General features: G+C 46.4%; 1 protein-coding gene across 1 annotated transcript; it reads left to right on the forward strand.

Annotated features, from left to right (window-relative positions):
- Window positions 1-655: 655 nt before the first annotated feature.
- Window positions 656-21645, forward strand: LOC119435535 (homeobox protein GBX-2; the record flags this gene model as incomplete). Its single annotated transcript, XM_037702360.2, has 2 exons — window positions 656-953; window positions 21072-21645. Coding segments are annotated over exons 1-2 (821 nt in total), but the record flags the coding sequence as incomplete, so codon positions are not given.
- Between the last annotated feature and the right edge of the window lie 878 nt (window positions 21646-22523).

Consider the following 22523-nt stretch of genomic DNA (forward strand, 5'->3'; position numbering starts at 1 on the left):
TTCCTTTAGCAAATATTCAACATCGCTTCGCAGCTTTCTTTTTCAGTCTATTTACTATATTTATAGCGAAATCAATAGCGTTTTCGTAATCGTATCAATAGAAAGAGGGTCACACAAATGGAGACAAATCGGCGAGCCACTAAAGCCGACAGAGTTGCACAGTTTCCGTGCCCGTATCGCAGATCGAGTACCCACCGAGCGTTTGCGCTCAGATGGAAAAGGAGGAGCAGGATCGTCGTTAAACGAGTGCGCAGCCTGTTTTTCTTTCTTTCTTTCCTTATTTCTTTCTTTCTATTTTACTCACGCATTTTACGTGTATAGACGTTTTGTTTAAAGGAACCCGCTAGAGTGGATGGAGATCCCCGCCCGCGTGCGCGCGACGAGAATACGGACCAGCCCACGGGTCGAGTCGAGCGGGCCGGGCAGTACACCTGGCAGGGTAGGCAGGGCGTGAGGCAGCACGCCATCGCGAGCGTTTTCCCAGCGCTCGCCGCCGACGTCAGTGGCGCGCGGTCGGGGAGGGCGGTGCCTCGGCCGAAAAAGGCGGTCCGCTGCCAGGGAACGGCCCCGGTTTGACGCGTCTACCGCCGGCCGTAGAAGCGCAGGCAGCGTGGGCCAGAGAGCGTGGTGGTGTGGCAGTGGGAGCGTGTGAGCGAGAGCGCCAGTTGGCAGTTGGAGCCCCCAGCGTAAACCAGTGTCGTTGGCCATGCGAGGAATGGAGCCGTTGCCGCTTAGCCGCGAGCCCCCACCGCCACCTCCCAAGCACCACCGCGGGATCGGCTTCTCGATCGAGGCGCTGATGAGTTCGCCCGCCGTGCCGGCGGCACCGACGAGCCTGCTTTGCATGTGGCCCGCCACCGCCGAGTGGATGATGCGTGCCGCGCTGCAACCGCCGCACGGATTCTTTCCCGCGGCCGCGCCCCGGTGCGAGCCCAGGAGCGAGCCGGCAACAGGTAAGCTTTGCAGCGTGCTTGACGAACGAGTCATGCGCTGGCGTCGCTTGTAAACCGGCAGTCGTATGCAGAAACTTTTGTTTTCGTGACCGTTGCCAGGGTGAACGCCTCTTTATGACGGCTGTATCGTTATCGTTAGCGGCGGGACGCCTGAACCCACTGCCAATAAGGAAACGCTGTAACGTCTTGCGAGCTTTCCGAATACGGCTTGAAATGCCTAAGGTGAAGGATTTGTTTATTTATATGTCTGATACCTGCTATGCGTTGTAGGCAAGAGAGATATATTTCACGAGAAAAAAAAAAAAAGACACACGGGTATCACTTTGTGCACCCTACGATAGAGAGAGAGAGATAATGAATAGCGATAAGCATCATCATCGAAGAGGATGTCACGTCTACCTGTTTTATCTCGTCTTCGCGAGGGGGTAGGCTGTATGCAACTCTTTACCTATTGCAGTTTTGAAATAGCAATACTTATGAAATAATTTCAATCTAGACTGTTCTCCGGGAATTCGAGTTCCTCCCCATTTAGCACTTCCTTGCTCTCAGACATACAATGGGAAACACTTGGATAAAGGTATTTCTCTCATTTGCACAATTCGCTGCAAGGCAAACAAAGAAATACAAGGGCGCTACTGTGCATTGTGCCAGAACTCGTCTGTCACGAAACAGCGGTAGTTCTGTGGTACATACGGTTTCATGATCTGGGGGTTGTGCGGTATGTTCAATAGGTTACATGGTTCGACAAGTCAGCGAGAGGATCTCATGCAGGAAAAATTCAAAAGGAACACTAAAGCCGGAAACTTTTGGTAAGGGGGCTCATTATTGGTAGATCATTACTTACTACCGCTTTAGTTTGCTGTTCCCTATCCCATGTGTCAGAATGGGTTTTATAATGTTTACCTTGTCTGTGACATATTCTAAAAACCTGCATTTATGAACCACTTTGTACGGAATCACACTTTGGTCAAGCGGCCGACGAGGAGAGGTAAAGAAGAAAGGAATGGCAGGCAGGTCAACCAAACGCGCGTATGGTTTGCTATCCTACGCCACGGAATGGGAAATTAAGTGATGAAAGAAGAAAAGAGAGGAGAAGGGGAGGGAGGAACGTAGTAGCAATGCGAACACGTGCAGTTGTTGATAACGCCTGTACGATTGGTCGCTGAAGCCAGTCGATCGTATAAACTATGACGATGCCCGTGTCTCTTTGTATAAGCCTGAGCCACGTGTGGCCATGGTCCAATTGAGGATCTTTGTCACTGTAAGCGGCGTATTATCTAGTCTTTATTAACTCCGAATAACGTCGCAAACGATATCATAAGAATCATAAAAACACAACACGTGTTCGACTGTCTCTTTGCAGTTGCATGATCAGTTTGGTCTGAAAATAACTTTTATAACCAGCTGTTCGCTCAAGATTGTCGCTGTCCATCCGTGAAGAGAATGTGCAGGTCCTCGTGTATAGTTCTTATGAAAAAAAAAGAAATCGCAGTAAAGCGCGCATGTGGAATTACATATTAAGCGAAACTTTAGACAAGCTTAAGCTAAATGCCATACAACGGCAATGTTGTTTATTTTCGTCCTGTGCAACGTGTCATCTCGTGCAACGTTTACGGTTATGCACAGCGTTTCGCATCAAACGTTTTGCGAGTTTAGCCTCATACTTCCAGGAAATTGAACAGCGCGATGTTAATGCCATGAACTTCAAACTATACATCGGGTGTACACAGGGATGGAAAAGTGGTATTTTCAAAGGAGTGATCGAGAGACATTGTTTAGCTGTGAGTAGTGTTTAGCCTCGTAATCGACGATATGTGCACCACCATCCTTTCATTTCTTGCTAATTTTCACAGCGGTGAGGCCTCTTTTGAACCTTTAAGCTATTCTCGCTAGTGGGCTCTCATAGTAGGGCTACCAAGTCGAATTCTCGAGCTTCAAGCAGTATAAGCTTTCACTTATATACTAAACTTTTCAGGGATGCTGGTCAGAGGCGTCTCAATCGTGCCTGGTCGTGTGTGTCCGTTGTCAATGGTGTTGGTCATATATAGGGTTGGTGTGGGCAAGCGTCGTTAATTTCCACTGCTACTGATACCACGGTTACCAGGCCAGACCGCTCAACGGTGGGCAAATGCTGGCTCCGGCTATAGCCACAATGTAATTCCTTCAGCCATGATGCACGTTTATTCAGCCCTGCAGTTGCCACCCATAAAAAAAGCAGTTATTTCCTATTTCTACTGGGATCTGCGAGATAAAAGCACTTACTTTCTGTATACGCATAAGGTTCTGCTGCAGAGACACTTAACTCTATAGTGGGTTTGGTTGTATCGTTCGAACCCTAGCAACAAAGACCCGTTGCTCCATTCATAATCGAATATAGTCCAATACAAAAAGTATATCTGTAACTACTGGTAGTGTAACTCCCGTTACAAACCCCATCGCACATGTTTTGCCAGGCTTTATCAATCACTTTAATTGTAATCGCATATCGGGTCGCACGATGTCTGTGATTTCATCTGCATGCGCTTCCTCGTGCTATCCGCGTTTGGAATAGCCTTCCCGGCGAAATCGCTTCCCTTCCCGACCCATCGGCCTTTCGGGAAATGCAGCAGCAGCATGTATTTCGTAAAAATCTATAATAGTTGCCATTGCCCAGGGTTACCTAATCACGACGCACATTACCGTGGAGACAATGCGTACGCATCTCAGACACTATGATAGGAACCATTCCCACCACCTGGCGAGCCTCACTGCTGAAAGGACCTGCTCGACATTTATCGCTACTGTCAGTGCATATCGTGCATCGTTTACTTCAGGGTGCGCACCTGCGGCCAAGCCAGTGTTGCCTCCGTGGTGTTTGAGCCGTCCAGAAGTACATATAACGATTCCAGGACTACAGAAGAAGTCAGATCTACCGGCCCCTGCTCTAAAACAACTGAGCTTACTCCTCTTGCATGAAAAGTACAGCAACCACGTGCACATCTATACCGATGGATCGACTACGTCGTCCAGTTCTGGCAGTGCGGTGGTTATACCAACGCGAGGAATAACACTGCGGCTCAAGACATCGCATGTCACGACCTCAACGGCGGCAGAACTAACGGCGCTGATTCGTGCACTGGACTGCATTGATTCTGAAAGGCCTCGAAAATGGGCTGTGCTTTCTGACTCAAAACCGGCATTACAGTGCACACAGTCAGTTCTCCGACGCGGTTGTCATGAACAGTTGACATACGAAACTGTGAAACTTCACCGTCGCGTCCAACAAAAACGTCACGAGGTTGTCTTTCAATGGGTACCTGGTCATTGTGGAATCAGGGGCAATGAACGCTGCTCGCACATCACACAAAGAAGAGCACAGCGTTCCATTTCCGCTTTCGAGGACAGACGCCGCAAGGTAGTTTCGACACCTGGCACGCAGTCTCTCACTGACCGAGTGGAACTCGCCAAACTTACGACTTACACGACTGCATCGATTAAACCCCTCACTGCAACTCCGACCTCCATTCGAACTTCCTCGACGCGAAGCTTCGCTTCTCTGTCGCCTTTCGTTAGGAGTTGCCACAGAAGTGTTGAAAAACTGCCTTCTAAATAAAAAACAAACATTATTCGCTGTCTTTGGGACCAGATTCAGGCAGAACTGAGCTTAAAAAGCTGCTTCGTGACTTCGATTTTATTGATGCCACCGAATTCGCGTCTGCCCTCTCTGCAAACTACCCGCACTGGCAAGACATTTATCATTCACGCTTAAACCTAATATATGGATCCAGAAATTTTGAGGACGGAAAGGCAGCATACGATGCCCTCCCTGCTGCTCTTTCAGATCATGGTTTTGTGACAACCCAAATTAGATGTAACAAGCAGCGAAATCATGGATCAGATACCTGGAAGACGTGGAAGCTCAACGACAGTCTGCTGCTTGATGAAGACATTGCTGCCGAAATTCAGGGTCATGTCGAAGATGTCGCAAAGAACGGAACAGTCTCGATTGTGAAATGGTTAAGGCTAAAGCAAGACTCGGCAAGTTACTGCTTTTTCGCCATGGAAAAAAATGCAGTTCCCCTTTGTCATTTGTTCCTTTCTGTACAGTGCAGTTTATTACACGCTTCTTTATGATACTGCCATGCATGACTCTTCGGTGCTATCATTTGTCTTGAAGCAAATATTGACCAGCGCGACGAAAACCTGACGAAAGACAAGGAACACGAAGAAACACAGAGGAGCGCTGTCTTCATGCTCCTCGTCTTTCGTCTCGTTTTCATCACGCTAATCAAAATTTGCTTCCAGATCATGAACCAACTCGCACCATGCAGAGTACTGTTATTTGATTCGCGTGGAATATAACTAAACTGCGTGGTAATGCACTCCTTGTTTATTATTATGCTTTCGCAAGTGTGTTTCTTATGTATACACTTTCACAACAGAAGCGACCTAATGATTTCTTTCCAATGTAAGTGCCGTTTCTAAACAATATATTCTCCACAAACATAATTGGGGAGAAAATACCACTGCTCCGCCATCATTATTATTCATGGTTGGCAAACTTACTACCGGTGCTAGTCGTATATATGAACAAGCCCATTTGGGTAGTAAATGCGACTACCTATGACGTTACTACCTACGGTTACTAAGATCTTTATAGCGAACTTCGTAACAAGCCGTTACTACACCTTTTGGATAGTAACTAGCAAGAGCTTGTTTTAAAAACTGTATTTAGTAAAATTATGAGGGGAACATAAATTTGCAGTTCAGTTTAAATGATTCATTGAGTGTTCGCCCAGGAATTTCGCCTGTGGCATTCGCTGATTGTGGTTTAAGCCATCAATGCCTTGAAGCGCACTGACTATAATTCTCGATATATGTAAGTGCGCACCTCAGAGTCCTGTTTCAGGTAAGTGCCGAAGGGATTCCGTGCAGCAGGGTTCTATCAAAGACCTGCCCGTCGCTCCGCCGATGTGAGTCTTGCCCACATTAATTCAGCATTTAGTTGGCTTAAGTTCAAGAGTGTTTCTCTTCTTTCATGCCCCGTTACTCACTGCGAATTTCAAAAGTATTATTGCAGACTGAAGAATTCAGGGTGTTTCATTCGCATTTTGTCAAAATGACGCAGATTACATGCTAACCCGCAAACACAAACCGGCTTCATATATTATTCATAAACATCCTCGAGACCTCTCCGAGCGATTCCCATTTACCACTGTATTTTACAATTACCCGCATGCCTGCAAGTTTGCTAATCAAAATACCACCCAGATGTCTGGCGTCCTCGACTGCTTTAACTTCCGCTTAATTGGCACCCATTCTGCTCTATGTCCACATAGTATACGCCCGGTTCCCTCATCTATATAGTATCGCTTGGCCAACTCCACTCCTTTTACCTAATCTCAAATATACATACCTATACAGGGTGTCCCATGCACCAAGATTTAAAGATATGCAAATGCCACGCAGATGGACAGAACGAAGGTAATGTTGTTGGTCGTTGCTTGGAGATACACAGATTACTTTTTGCATTCCGCCTAATTACATAATCGGTCTTAATTAATTAATCAACTTCTCAGATAATATGATAAGGTGACAAGTATAAATGAGAAAATTGTAGAGCAACATGAGAAACTCCCGATACAGCTTCCCGTTGCTCAATACGTGCTAAATAAAAGTGTTTTTCCGAACGTGTAAGAAGCCCGCGAATACACGCAAAATTTCCGCGCGACTGGCCGACTGATGCTTGTAAAGCGCGCGGACTCAGAGCAACGCTGCGACACATGCTCTGGGAATGTGCCGGCAACAACGGTACTGAAACCGCCGCCGTTCGCGACGCGCCCATAACGGCAGGCGTTAATAGATTAAAGGAAGCCTCGAGCTCGCTCGTTCCTGCCGTTGCCCCGGCTGATGGGGCCGCCTGGGTCCTTCTCCGTCGGCATCGCCGCCGCTGGGAGGCGGCCCTGAAAAGTTCGGAGCTGGAAGATCAGTTCTGGGCCGTCCGGCAAGCCGAAGATGCCGCCTGAGTCCAAGGACTTCGAGCCGACACCTGAGGCCACTAAAAGCAAAGTGCCGGCACTTTAAATAAAGTTTATTTCTTCTTCTTCTTCTGGCCGCTCGAGGCACTTTGCATGTATTCGCGGTCTTCTTTCAGGCTCAGAAAAACACTTTTATGTAGCACGTATTGAGCAACAGAAAGCTGTATCGGGAGTTTCTCATGTCGCTCTACAATTTTCTCATTTACACTTGCCATCCAATTATATTATTTGAGAAGTTGATTAATAATTAAGACTGATTATGTACTTAGGCGGAATGCAAAAAAATAATCTGAGTATTTCCAATAGACGGCCAAGAACATTACATTGGTTCTGTCCAGCTACCTGTTATTTTCATATTTTTATTGTTTGGCTCAAGTTACGTGAAACACCCTGGATAATCCCACACCCTTAATTTCATTCGCGCGCACTTTGTGATAATTACTGTCCTTGTGCTTTCGGCGTTAGCCGCAGTTCGCCAGAACAGGGAAGTGCACGTGTCTATGCTACTCTTTTCAATGGTCGATTGTCAAAGCTATTAGCTTCGAAAACAGCCCTTAAAGTATTGTTATCATTGACTGTTATTAGTACTTCGCAATACAACTCTCAGACCACTCAGTTGCGGACTATAACAGCTTGGGCGCTGCACATCTGCAAGCGTGTCTCCAGCGTGGAGAAACAAGAGGCCTGTGTAGCCCGACGTAAAGGAGTGTGTATGCAAAGCAACGACACATAAGCGCCGTATATATCATTGGAACAGACAGGAAAACAGCAAACGTTCCGTCACGATAACTATTGCCGTGCCGGATATAAGCGTCGAAACCGCTGCCGATGCACAGCACAGAAGTTGATCGCGTCCTTCTCGCCGGACTGGTTGCTTCCACTGGGAGGCTCCTGAAAAAAGCGTCCCGGCATTCACGTTTAAGCAGGATCGGGTTCTTGTCTTCGGTTCGGGCGTGTGATCGCGCCGAGGTAATAATTGCAGATAATTGACGCGAAACCGCGGCGGTGGCGGCGGCGCGCGTGGATAAGGCTTCCGCTTCACGCGCGCGCGCGCTTGTGCATACACGTTTCAGTAAGTCGTGATTTCGCGGTCGTGCTCGCACGGCCACGCCGCCTTTAATTGGGCGGAATAACGCTGGCCCGACGGCCAACAAAACGCGCCTCTTTACGCAGCTTTGTCGTGGTTGCTCACCGCACGCTTCCTGTAAGCACAGACGGGGAGAGTTGGAGAGAGAGATAAGACTGTAATGAGAGTTGCCGATATCAGTCTCGTGAGGAATTTCGCTTGCTATTTCAAATATGGGAATGCCTAATGGTGGCCTTATCGACGCACAAAAGGCGGCCGATGCAATTGCTTCTCCTTGGCAAGCAGCCCTGTAGGCTCTTTCAATGCTTCCGCGACAAAGCGCCTGGAAATTGTGAAAACGTAGAGGAAATTTGATGTAGAACGAGGTTGGGTCTCAAGATTTGGTCGTATACAGCCATCGCTAGCGGGGAACCGAGAATTTGGAGTGAATACCGCGGCTGGCATTTCTGTAGGACTACCGCTTGAATAAGCAATTCCTAAACAGTATAGCTTGACCATATTTCGCGCCGGACGACAAGCGTATAACATGGTCGCAGGTTCTTAGCAGGCGACAGAGATCATGGCAAAACGATGATATGGCTGTATTCCCTGGGCATCCGCATCGTAGACAAGCTTAATTGATTTCTTCTAAGCAGGGACATTCGTTACGGTACCGATTCAGAACGCTAACGACCACAACTTGAAGGAATCGTCGACGATAAATTTGAGCATGTGCTCGTCAATTTGTCGAAATTGACGTGTTTTCCTGGGTTTTTCGGCAAATAGCCATGATGTCTTGAAACTAAAGCTGGATTCACACGCGGCGGCAAAATCCGGCCTGCTCCGCGGGCCAAGATGTCACGTGATGAATTCACGCAGGCACCACGCGTCGTAGGATTCATGCATCACAGCCGGATCGTGCTTGCGGAATCCACGTGCTTACGTATATCTCACAACTCCACCATTTAGGCGTTTTGCCAAAGCACCGGAGGCGTGAGCGTTCATCTTTGTGCGCAACTCCGACTATCGCGTTAATCTGCGAAGTTCATCGGTAATCGTTAAACTTGCGATCGCAAAGCCTGACCTTACGCTATTCCCCACCCTATGACAAGACTAGTGAGTCATGACAATCCAGCCCGTGTTGACAGGCTTGTCAAGTTCAGTATAGGCTATAGGCACAGAACCTCCAGACGACCGCCAAACAGACAGATGGAAAAACAGGCCAGCATTTTCAATCCACCCTGCCAGCGGAGAAAGCCGGACTAGGCGAGGGCAGCACATATAGATGACGCACACGTCACGTGATGCGCTGTCCGCGGCGAAAATCCCTGTTCTTGTCCGTCGTGTGAATCCCACTTATATGAAATAAGGCTCAGGTTATGCATGCTCGCGCGCGAATAGTTCCTTATTTGCATCGAGCTGCCGACCGCAAGAGTTTCCTACACTTTGTGGAGCTTACTTCAAGTTGAAGCTGTCGAAGTTTGTCAGGGCGTCCTAATGGGTTTTAAACGACACTGTATAGGCGTTTCGACGAGACAGAAGGTATAACACTCGCAAGCCCCACAGCGAGGTTACACCTGCTGATAGCGCTGTTCCTATCCGTAGAGGCAAACTTTGTCGCGAACGTTTGTACTGTTTACGCCCAAGAATTTACCAGGATCTTGGGAAGCAAAAAACATTACGGAAAGTTGTAGACGTAGATGGAAAGACCAACATGATCGAGGTCTCTCCACCAAGAACCGGATGGAAAGCTCGACGGAGCGTTTGCTGCCGAACTACGAGGCGATTATAGGGAGCGCGCCCTCTACCCGTATAGGTTATGTACAAAGACACAATTGAAAGACTATATATGTTCGTCTTTGCAGGCGCCTACGCAGTATTGGTTGCTTGGTTGTTCCTCACTGAAATGGCGCATTATAGGCCTTTACTTTGAAGGGTTTGCCGTGAATCTGGCGGTATATCAGGGCTCAACAAAATAAAACTTTTAAAAGAAACACATTGAAAGGAAATTAGCAACGGAAATTGTGAAATTATAACTTAGCTGTGGCCAATATCACGTGAATAATAACTGAATTTTACCCCACAGGAATATTAGAATACTAAAAAAAACTGAACATCAAAGCATGAAATTCTTGTTTCGCACACAAAATTGCATCAAAGTAGAGGGTTATATCAAGTCATCATCTTCTTAGGCCGGCACTTCGGTAATCGCCGTAACTGCTCCAATATTGAGGCCGCTGCTTTCAGAGAGGTTTACTTGCGCCCTAATGAATATCTCTAAATCGGTTGCATAGCTACATTCGATATAAAACATCACTAACGCAAACACAGATGGCGTATATAATAACTAAGCTCAAGATCTAGTCTGGCACAGGTTCTCTTACTGTCGCGGAAACGTTGGAAACACAAGTAGTACAGCAGGCTCTAACGGGAACTAAAAAGAAAAGAAGAAAAATATACGAATATAAGAAACGTAAATCGGGCTCAAAATTCAGAGGTGGCACGTCATCACTGTCAGAGCATATCAGTACAGGCATTTAGACGGCAGGAAGTGAGCCAACACACGGGCAACCAATTAGACTACACGTCCATTGTGACCAATGTCCTCAATATCTTGCTCTAACTCTTACTGCGTGTCCAGCTTTCTTTAGCTCTGCACACAGCACCTGTACCCATACTTCACAAGGGAGCCAGAATAACAGATGTTGTGTGAATGTCTCATCACAGCCGCAAGTTTCATACAGGAAGGGCTGTCGGCCATTCCAATTAGAAACTGAGAAGGCGACTTTGTAAGCACGAAACTTAGCCACAGGCGTTGGAGCGATTCAGTACACAGGCCCTGGAGTTGTTACCGAATGTGCTGAAGGGTCATCATCATCATCATCATTAGCCTATATTTATGTCCACTGCAGAAGAAGGGCCCTGCGATCTCCAATTAACCCTGCCTTGCGCTAGCTGATTCCAAATTGCGTAGAAGCGTGAGCTTAATGTAACCAGCAGTCACATTGCCCGTGCTGCTATTTATTCCATGCAGAAATTTGAATAAATTTCTGCATGGCACGCACTGTTATTTCCGCCCTAGCGAACTTCTCGTCACCTATTTAATTCCAAAAGCATTCAACGTCTTCATGGCACAACGCTCGCATTCTATAAATCATTCCTTCCTACCGCCGTCGAAGAATGGAACAGTCTTCCCGAAGCTGCCGCTCTTCATGGTGATTCAGCTAAATTTAGCGAGTCTAACACCACTTTTTTGTTTCATCTTCTATGTAAAGCATGGTTTGATTATGTTTTGGCCGTTTTATATTTTATTTTTGTTCCTATTGCATGCATTGCGAGGTAAAAATAACTATTGTAATTTTCTTCTTTCTTGTATGCACATTGCATGTGATTGTCTGGTTGTGGTCAATATGTTAATTACTATGAATCATTGTTTTCGTTTTACATATTTTTCTGTCTCTTTCCTCTTTTGCGCCTCCTTCCTTTAGCTATTGGCAGTTGCTGTTTGCTTTATTTTCCCACTACTCCTATTACTATGCCCATTATTAACGATCGTCATTTTGTTCATTGTGGCGCTCGCTTCGTGTTTCTTTGTTTGTAAAACGGCTGCCGTTGTGCAATTTATTGGATTCGGTTTACGACATGTACTGTTTGTTAGCGTACGTCTCCCCCCCCCCCCCCCCCCCATATGTAATGTCCTGTAAAGTGCCCTTAAACCTAAAATAAATGATGATAATGATGATGATATGATGATGACGACATGGTACGATGACAGGCGAAAAGCAGGAAAGGGAAGTGTGTGTGTTCTTCTCTCCTTTGTTAATCGAGTCAACTGCACAACATTTGTAAAAGTTGTTGACGGCACTAATAGCCTTTCCGTGAATATGAACAATAGAGGGTGTTTTTCTAAAACCATACAGAATGAAAAAAAAAAAAAGATTGCTAGGGGCATAATTGCAGTACATGATCGGGATTACTTGAAGCGACGAGCATTACTCGCATGAGAAATAGAAAAGCATGATTAGATACTTAACAGACTTTCACTAATTATCGCTCTTACTACCTTATGGCACCTATTGCAATTTACGAATTGTAGCTGGTGAACTTGCAAGATCTACCGACTTGAATTGAATTTTAAGGATCGCACTGGTTTCGAGTTATGCACCGTGAAACATGCGGTTAAAAGTTTCACTATTGTTCCACTTAACTAACCAGCGTTTTATGTATTGAAGCACTAAAGTAACCAGAACGCCCATGTATTTTGTCGCGAATTTTGGAAATGAATATCTCGAAACTGGTGTAATCTTAAAAAATTCGTTTCATGTGGTTACGCCTTGCGTTACTTACCAGCCGCAATTCGTAAGTTGCAATTTGTGCCCTAATGTATTTAATTAAAAAGGAAAGTAGGGCATTTTTAATTAGTCAATTCTGCATTATGCATTTCGATTCCTCGTGCATTCCCGCCTCTTTCAGTAATCCAGCTCAATGAATAGAATTATGCTATTTGCCATAGGCGATTTTTAAAATATGCCATATGAAGAAATGACAAAAATAATTACAAAAAATGACAAAAAATACACCCGATATAATAAATTCATAACGCAAACACTTTCGTGAAATTGGTAAAACGAAATCAAAGTCAAGAATGAAAAAAAATTATAAATGAAAGCTCTAACATGACCGACACGAGCTAACGGATTTTCTCATTACAGAGATGGAATGCATTGATCGCTCGCGAGGAGGTTAGCGCGCGTTACTGAGAGCTTCTGCTTGTTCGAGGCAAACTTCATCGAGACTACAAGCGACCATATAACTTCCTTGCATAAACACAGAGCGTAACTTTAATTCTGATGATCGTTATTTAACCATTATAAGTAGCAAGCACGATAAAAGCTAGCACAAGTACGCTCAGTGCCAACATGTCAATGCAACGTGTCATGACACATTCGATTCTTTATTCGAAAGGAACAAAGTAATTCCCGATGTTTCAACCGGACGTCACCACTGGATGCCATGAATTGCTCGATTACTCTGGAACGAGAAGAGGTAGGAAGGTGAGGCAAGGGACATTCTATAGTTTAAACAACAGTGCATTAATGATAAAGAGCTGAAAACAAAATGTTTGCAGTACTATTGGCAAAGTAGTAGACTTGGAGGCATTATTTTCTGAATCGCGCTCGTAGTACACACACACTCACAGCAACGTCGCTGCATATGCTATGGTGCAAGACATTTGTAACTCCTCCTGTAATAGAGTGGCTGGCTAAAGTTTCAAGAACACATGGTTGCGAACAGAGATGCATATACGATGCAAGAAGGCAATCATATGTTAGTGCGCCCAGAGGGGCCAATGGGGCAGCAAATTGAATTGAATTGAATTCTGTGGTTTTACGTGCCAAAACCACGATTTGATTATGAGGCACGCCGTAGTGGGGGACGCCGGAATAATTTTGACCACCTGCAAATTGAGTGCACAGTCTTAAAGTTCCATGCCAAATGACAGCCTTCGATGGTTGCTTTTGTCCGGTGTTGAGCAGTGGATTCCGCTGTCTATCAGCTATGCTTCGACCACTGGGCATTGGTCAAACGAATGTGGTTTCTTGCTTAAATAATCGAGAACAGTATGTGTAGGCGCTACAAGCTTTACTTGGTTTATCCGTGCTTGTTAGTACACTCTGAGATTTTAATGCCGACTACCTCGCAAAACACAATGCAAAGTATTTGAGCCAATTGTTTTCCATTTCTAGCAACATGGATGTAATTTTTTGGGTGTATATTTGTGGCAGAAAGAGTATTCTGAAAAGAAATCTACATGCATTTGCTACAATCAACACCCGGTTATTTTTCTTGTACAAAAAGAGAAAGCCGCTATTGTTTTTTTTTTTGCGCCAGTTTTTGTTGTTGTGTCTGCTGCATAGATGACAGTCAATTAAGATAAGCTGTGGCCGAAATACACATCACACACCAACTTATAGCTCATTACTGCAAAAGTGTTACAAGCGATTACTGAATAAATAAGGAATATTAGGTTCTACGGAGGCTTATAACTTTTCCTTGAAGGTTCGCTAAAGGTTCTGGGGTGAATAGCCCGCGAAAAATAACCTGAATAGGTGTGTGAGGGACAGGTAAAAGGATAGAGGGTGCAAGGTAGTTTGAAAATTTCTGTACACGCCTATGCAGGCATTAGGTGTAAAGCCAGAACGCCATGACTCTTTTACTATTATTTTCTGTTTTCTCACATGGTCAGTCGCACGAACAGCGCTCCGCCTGTGTTATCAGCAGGATCGGCAGGTCCAGCGCGATGGAAGATAACGAATGAATGAAATCTAGCGGGCAAACTCTCGGCATCATACCCTTTGAAAGTTGGAACGGGTCGAGATATTCCATAATTTGATGCTCTTGTATGCGGAGGAAATTGGATGGAGAGTTCTCACTATTCTTCGATGGTTTGTATAGCTGCTTTTGACGCGGATAAAGTGCTTGTACTTGAAGGGAATGATGTGAGATAACTTAAGCATGGAACGCTATTGCACCGCCTATACTCTTAATGGCAATTGCCCCTCTCTCTTTCCTATATATACCCAGCGCGTAACATGCAAAAGACTCTCTAGTGTTTTGACTGAAGCTTAGTGTGACGATGGCGATTATGTCGAGAAAGCAGCCTGCAGGCCACTTAAGGGCTCCAATGGCACTGCGCCTGGAACAAAATACAAAACTGGAGGCGTGGGGCAAAATGATTCAAAATAAGGCCCGCTTCCACGCCTAATGGAAAGCTTCCCTTCAGACGCTGCAATAGCAATGCGCTCACGAGCGCAGCAGGTGCCAACGGCTCATTTTAAGCGCGCCTCACTTCACTCCAAGAACAAAAACAAGCTATCCAATAACCGCAGACAAGTAACAGCTAGCGCGCGACTCTCCATGCGCCAACCCAATCGTTTCGCACGCAATGGCCGAGAGCGGAGACCGGAACCGTCAAAAACCTCCTGACACGAAATCATGTACGTGCTGCACGATATATATATATATATATATATATATATATATATATAATTGAAGCCGTCACCGCTGGCGTGAATAAGCAAAATTCTTTCAACAACAGCTTCGAAGTTGACCGAGCTATCCACCCGTCAGCGCGCGTGAGTTTTTGCAAGTTAGTTGTCCGTGTATATAGTGTAAACGCATGCATTCGTACGAAATGATGACATTCGAACGTGGCAAATGCTCTAGGCTCGCTTATCGGCGAGATGAATGCGAAGACGGTGATGGAAGCATGTAACGCAACGCGCTGCTTACTCACGCCTCTTCGCGTGACACGGCTCAATTGGCGCCGTTGCATCAAGTAGATATGCTTCACTAATGACGCTCCGGCGCTTTTTGTGCTGTGCAAGCTGTATGCTCGCGTAGCCCGGCTACACTTAAGGTCTGCGGAAATCCATATGCTCAAGTTGGTGTGTCGTCGCTGAATATGAAGCTTTTACCTCCGTGCGTATTTAATTAGGCTGCGCACACTAAACACAATAGCTACTATAATGGTGCACATCCCCCCCCCCCCTTTTTTTTTTGTAACCGGCCGGTCTCCATGCATATTCTACTTAGCGGGGGCCAATGGTAGCTCGATTTGCGCCCTGGACACTGGCGCAATCGCCGCTACTGACTGGCAGCCTAACATTGCCTGTAGCACCCAGCGCCACCGCAACCAGCAACCCAACCATTCACCGCCAGCAACTCAACCACCACCAAGGCGGTTTGCGCTAATGACGACAGTGTTTGTTGGTGTGTCGTCCTGCACTTGAATGTCCACCGCCATCAAATGGTTGCGCTGTAGTCCCGCTTCCAAAGTATAATTTCAGGATATTATATCACGACGATCTGTAGATCTAAAACACCTGGAGGGACCAGGTGCACGCGCCGGACTTTGTGCGCAACCGCAGGTATACAACGGGCCTGCGCTGAAAGCGTATCACGCTGTTCGACAGCATTTGTAGCCTGTTGGTTCGTTCAGAGCTATACGCTGGGAGGTTAGCCAGAATATTAAGTGACGTAGATATAATACAGTCGAACCCGGATATATTGAACCCGCATATAACGAATGATTGTGTATAACGAACAGCATTAAAAAGCCCTCGAAAGTTTTGTATAAAATGTTTATTTCATATATCGAATTACCTATATATCAAACTTTTTTGCGATCACCTTCAGATTCGAGATATCCAGGTTCGACCAATGTCAGTAAATATAGCTCGTACCTCCTTGACTCCGCGGTGATCGTGCTCACAAGGTTACCAGTTCTTGCCGGTATACCACGATGTCTGTTGCCATCATGTACTGCTGCTCTGACTGACCTAAGCTTTAAGTGACGAAACAATGTCCTGTATGTAAAATGAAGAAGTTTCTGCAGTTACCGACCACAATTTCTGCAACATGGATGATTACGTTAGCTATTAAAAGCGTTAATTTCGTTTGCGGTATATATCATATGGGAGAATCACACCTATAAACAAATGAATATATATATACATCGTGTGCAAATTTTTAGCAACATTTTATTTCGTCTATACCAGTTACCAGTACGTCTATTGGCGTACAAAACACTCGTCCGCCCCGTTTTAGAATATGCTGTAGTTATATGGGACCCATTCACTAAAAGCGATATTGGAAAGCTAGAAAGCTTCCAGAAAAAAGCAGTCCGATTCATCTACAAAATACATACGGGCGTAGTTCTATTACTAACCTATTATCTCGGAGCGGCTTGCCTTCTATAAGTGCTAGAAATCGTGTATGTCGTTTAAAATTCTTTTTCCAAATAATAAATGGTCATTACAACATCGACACGTCTCACATTATCACCTATACAACAGGTTACGCTACAAGACAGCGACACTCACTAGCTGTAACTCCATTTACAACACATGTAAACTGCTTCAAGTATTCATTTTTTCCTAGAATTTTTTCCTAGTAGATTGGAATAAGCTGGCCGAGAAAACTGTAACACAGGACTCATTATCACTTTTCGAGACATATCTTTAATAAAAATCATTTTGCAGTTGCTGAAATTGTTAGTGATAGCACTGTTTCACTGTATGATTAGAAAATCGCTGAAGTAACGTTTCTTTTTTCCGTCTTTTTTTTTCCCCTTTTTTCTGTTCGCTTGTGTGAAGCGCTTGTCTTTGCGCTTGTTCTTGCGCTTGTTTTTGCGCTTATGTGAAGCGCTTGTGTGAAGAAACTTTTGAGTGCAGTTCCCAATTTTTGTACTTATTTTCTTTTGTATGTAAAATTATTCGTGTACCACGCTGCTAAGATCTTGCTTAAGATCGTAGTGTTTATAAATAAATAAATAAATAAATAAATAAATAAATAAATAAATAAATAAATAAATAAATAAATAAATAAATTTATCCATAGCAGCGTAAATGAAGTAAATAAAGCGACAGAAAAGAAGTTCTTCAGCACACGTAGACCCTGCAGCGAAATCCTTGGGATGCGAACCTTGGCCTGTATACAACCTCATTGCAGCTTCAACCACAGCCTCAACAGTGCCAACTTTGTGAGATGATTACTTTCAAGAGCGCAGTGATCACCTTATCTTCCTCTAGGGAGCCCCGCGGAGATTAAGATCGCCAGGTAATGCGGGAAAGGTATAGTGCCGAAGAAAAATGGTGGAAATGCTTGTGGAACACATGTCAAGCCAGGTATACGGAAACTGTTGGTCTATTATAATTTATAGAGTATACCAGCGTGCCTGCCTAGGCATGGCAAATGCAGCCGAGCAACAGCAGAGAACTCCTGTCGTGAGCTGAGATTAACAAATTTGCGCGTGTGGAACTGGCTCGAATGATGCATGATTCAGTTAAAAGCAGATCGCTGGGAGACAGCCTCATTTCACGATCACAAAAAGTGAGATCATGATAAAGGTTATGATGATGGCTGAGAGATAGCAATAAATGCAAGACCCAATCTACCCACGCACGCACTGAACACACATAAACAAATGATAAAACAGAGGAGAACCAGTAAAGTTATTAGGAAAACAAACGTCTGAAAAGCAGTTTCGGGTATTTCAGAACAGCAACAGTAACAAGAACATATCCAACAACTATAAGAGATGAAGTATAACACAACAAAAGTAAAATGCACTATATCCCAGCGACAGGAAACTAAAGTTTAAGGGGCGGACGCTAGTGCGTGGAAATTCCAGATTCGGGCCGGAATATCACCACCACAAACTGTATAGTAGTCATGGCGCGGCACACGTTGGGATACAAAGGGGGGACGCTTATAAGACAGAGCATCTTCTGCGTGCAGCTACATCCGTATCTGGGCATCGCAAAACATACGCGAACCCGCATACATAACTAACAAGGGAACAGACTACGATCTGCAGACAAATCCAAACCGATTCTATTCCAGCCCCCATCGGCTGTCCAAAATCTACCCGGATGAAATCCAACCAAACTGCCAACATTGCAACTGCACGAAGGCTACCCAAAATCACATTCTTTGGGAATGCGAGGGAAACCCACCTCCGCAGACAATACTCAAACTCCCACCCACGAGACGTGGGAGTCACTACTGTCGACGACTGACTACCAGATTCACGCAGAAGAACTGTGTCGCAAGGGTCGTGATAAGCAATTGGCCACCATCCTTCAGACCACCGGCAAGCTAATGTAACGACCTCGTTATGCGGTAAATAAAGTTATTTCTCTCGCTCTCTCCGTCTGGGCACTATGATAAATTTTGTTCATGTATTAGTATTTTCCTACATTATACTGTTGTCCTCGGCTGCCTGCTTTTTGGGCAGAGAGCAGCCAGCTCTCCGTTTCCCTGGTATCACTTATCTCCATTCTTGGAGGGGGGGGACATCGGCGAGCCTCGCATGCGGCGGCGGCCAACGAAAGTCACCGGGTAGCCACGCGCATGCAAAATGACGTCAAAAATAAAGTAACGCACGCGAATCTACCTATCGGATAAAAAACAGACAGACATCTGGCGAAAGCCTTTCTTTCATCACACGCGAGTGACGACGTTCCCACGACTTGGATTTGAACCCGCTCAGTCGAGCCAGTCCCTTGCCCTATCAGGGGCACCAATCGTCGAGGCTACTATACTACATGCATTATCTCGTCGGCAACGTCTTCATTACTATCCGGCGGACATGCGCTTTTGTTGTTTTATTATCGTGCCATTCGACGTCGAAAGCGCTGCTCTCGCCGGGGCGGTGCGCTCGGCGCGTGCAGCGCGGGGACCCATTGGCTGTCGCCGGGCTCGAGCCCACGCCTTCCGACGACGACACAACGGCCGCCGTGTGCTCGACGACTCGTTCCGGCGGCGTTGCGTGTCGCTTCGAGGCGGCTACAAGCACGCTCGGCTGCGCCGCGCGACCGTGGGACACGCCAGCCCAGGTCCCCTTACTTGCTAATGGACCCTGCCGCGCCAAGCGAAGCCCTGCTTTCTTGCTTCCTTTTCTTTTTTGTATAGTGCTGTGCGTGTGCGCCTGCCTCCCTTTGAAGGTGCGCTGTAAAGTCGACAATCGCACGCCAGCCTTGAAGTGGTGGGGGGAGCTCGCTTCGGAGCGGGCGCAGGGCTGAAGGCCTGCCGGCCATTAGGGACGCTCTCAGCCGTGCGCCGGTGAGCTGAGGCCGATGTTTTCGGGCTCGTTATACAGGGGTGCCTCTCTTTTTTATTACGCGTCCCGTGAAATGCTTCTACAAAAGTAAATTATATCGAAAGGAAGGGGTTTTTTCGCTCTTTCATCCATCCTCCTCTCGTCACGTCGTGTCTTTTCTTTCCGCTTCTTCGTGTGCGGTGAACCACCGGAGTGCCTGGGTGACTGGCCACAAGAGTGGTGCGGCTAGTATACGCGGCTCTTATCTCGCGCCGTGGCAGTGACCACTGCGGAGGAGAGTCACGTGCTGCTGTATTGTAAGAGGTTTGTTCGCGTGCGTGCGCACGTATGCGATTCTTGGCGAGCAGCGGAAGTCTTGAATGAGCACGTCCTCTGAGAAGGCCGGCATAATTTCCCATTGAGGAGACCTTGCCCTTTTCGCCTCGGAATCTTCGCCCCTAGGAAGGGGCTGAAATGACGGTTCTTGGCAACGCAGGTTCAGGTAGCCGACTCCATTGTTACGCAAGGAGCGCGTAATGTGATAATATAAATGGCACGACGTCAATGTTAACCAGCTAACCAATGGACGTGGCGTAGGTAGGCAGGGTTAATTGGGGCCTAACTGGAGAGGTTAACTGTAGAGACAGCAGAAGTACGCTTACGGCTACTCTATTTGACTTCTATGTAATAAATAATAATGAATAATCTCTCTAAATAAATAAATAAAAACTTCACAATAAAAATGACCGTGTTTACGTGAACATGAACCATTGGCACGCGCTAGAACCAAAACATACAAAAGCGAAAGGAAAGAAGAAATACGATACCTCGACAAGGAAGTCGAATCCCTGCATAAAAACGTTCCTCATATTTCGAGCACATGGACGTACTTATAAAACAAGTATTTCACTTCAGTGAAACCTGTTCTTTCAAGGTCACTAACTGGCCGTGGTCCAAGCATTGTCCAAAGATGGGCGACGGGCGCAGCAATACGGTAGTACTTGTCATCTGAACAAATGGAGGCAAGTTACATCGAATAATTATTTAGCACACGGCTAACGCGGTTCATGCACACATGCTCGGAGTGCGTGTTTGCGGCAACACGCGCTCTGATTCGCGGGACAACATGGACGTTTACCTGCTTAATCCGGAATGTTCCCCATAGTGCAAACACTGCATGGTATCTGAATGGTGACGGTGACGCCGATAATGACCAATGCATGGGCAACCTAATTGAGACGCGTTGGAGGCACACGCCTTCAAGCCTTGAAAGCCACTCAAATAAATAATGCTTTCGGGAGGTTCAATGTGGTTTATATATACACATTGAACTTCGGTGAAGCGGATTCAGCGAAGCGATCGTGAAAGCGATGTATGTCGTATACCATGCGCGTAATCGAGGCTCATTATACGCGAATCCTTTCGCGCAGGCGAGACGTCTCCGGTGTCCAGCTGCCCGCCATCACCGCTGGCCTGGTGTCACACCGCGGGCGACTCGGCCGCAGCCTCGGACAGCGACGGCGACTGCGGCCCTCCTCACGAAGGCAGCCCGCGACCGGCGAGCCTCGTCGGACGTCCCGAGTGCGCCGACAAACGCAGCGGCCACGCGGCCCACCACCAAGCGCAGCACGGACACAGCCAAAGCCAATCCGCATCGCAGCACCAGCACCAGCAACACCAGCAGCAGTGCCGGCGCCGGCGCACGGCTTTCACGAGCGAGCAGCTGCTGGAGCTGGAGAAGGAGTTCCACTCCAAGAAGTACCTGTCCCTGACAGAGCGGTCGCAGATAGCGCACGCGCTGCAGCTCACCGAGGTGCAGGTGAAGATATGGTTCCAGAACCGGCGCGCCAAGTGGAAGCGCGTCAAGGCCGGGCTCACCGCCGGCCGCGGGCCTCAGCAGCACTCGGACGCGCCACGGATCGTAGTTCCCATTCCGGTTCACGTGAACAGGGTGGCGCTGCGCAACCAGCAACAGCAGCAACAGGCCGAACCAAAGGGGCCGGGGTGAGTGGTCTAAGGCGTTTCTACTATCCGTGGCAGTGTGCGCAACCGATTTTATTTGGGTATTTCTCGATGCCGCAAAGTTTACCGCTTGATTGTCAATTTTGGTATCGACGGAAGTGCTACATTTGAGTGCGCCATTAACTAGCGCCTCTTGCAGATCTGTCTAGTTCTCGTCTCGCCTTCGTTTCGATTCTTATCTTCAGGCATCGACGAGGACGGCGTTCATTGTCAAAGCGTTGGAGAAATCAATTCATTGGAGAAAGGAGAAGATTACGTCGATAGTTATATGGTATTCTATTTAAAAATGAAGGAATGTTACAATCGTAGGTGTGCCTGTGGGGCTGGAAATTTTTTAAGCACGTAAGCGCGTATTTCGACATGTTTTGTCGACTTTGGGGAGTTCCTATATGTAACACCTATGTTTTGCTAATGAGAGATAGAGAAAAAATGACATGCCTGGGTGCTTAAACAGAAAAATGTCTGGTTTGATACTCGGTATAGGTAAAAGTAGAAAAGAGATTTAAAGAAATGGGAAGCGAGGAAGATGTGGCACACGTCACTAATACTTTTTATCGATGTCAGTTGTGTATACCACCAGAAATAAACTAGCGCCAGTCGGGATGGGGATATTGTTCTAGTTGTATTGTTCTATGTGCTTTGAAAGCAATGGCTGCCTATTCGCAATGCACACGGACTATAGGTGGCGCCCTAGGTGATCCATGATGGCGGACAGAGAGAGTATCAGAATTCTCGACTGCGCGTCCGCGTCGTAGCACGCCAGGCTTTTTCTAATCCTTCTAGTAACACACCGAGTGTATTATTTTTTAGCGTTTATTCTCACCGGCTGGGGAAACGCCGCTGCCTTTTACAAAACAGCT

The sequence above is a fragment of the Dermacentor silvarum genome, unplaced genomic scaffold (genome assembly GCF_013339745.2).
Source record: "Dermacentor silvarum isolate Dsil-2018 unplaced genomic scaffold, BIME_Dsil_1.4 Seq777, whole genome shotgun sequence".
In the NCBI taxonomy this organism is placed as follows: Eukaryota; Metazoa; Arthropoda; class Arachnida; order Ixodida; family Ixodidae; genus Dermacentor; species Dermacentor silvarum.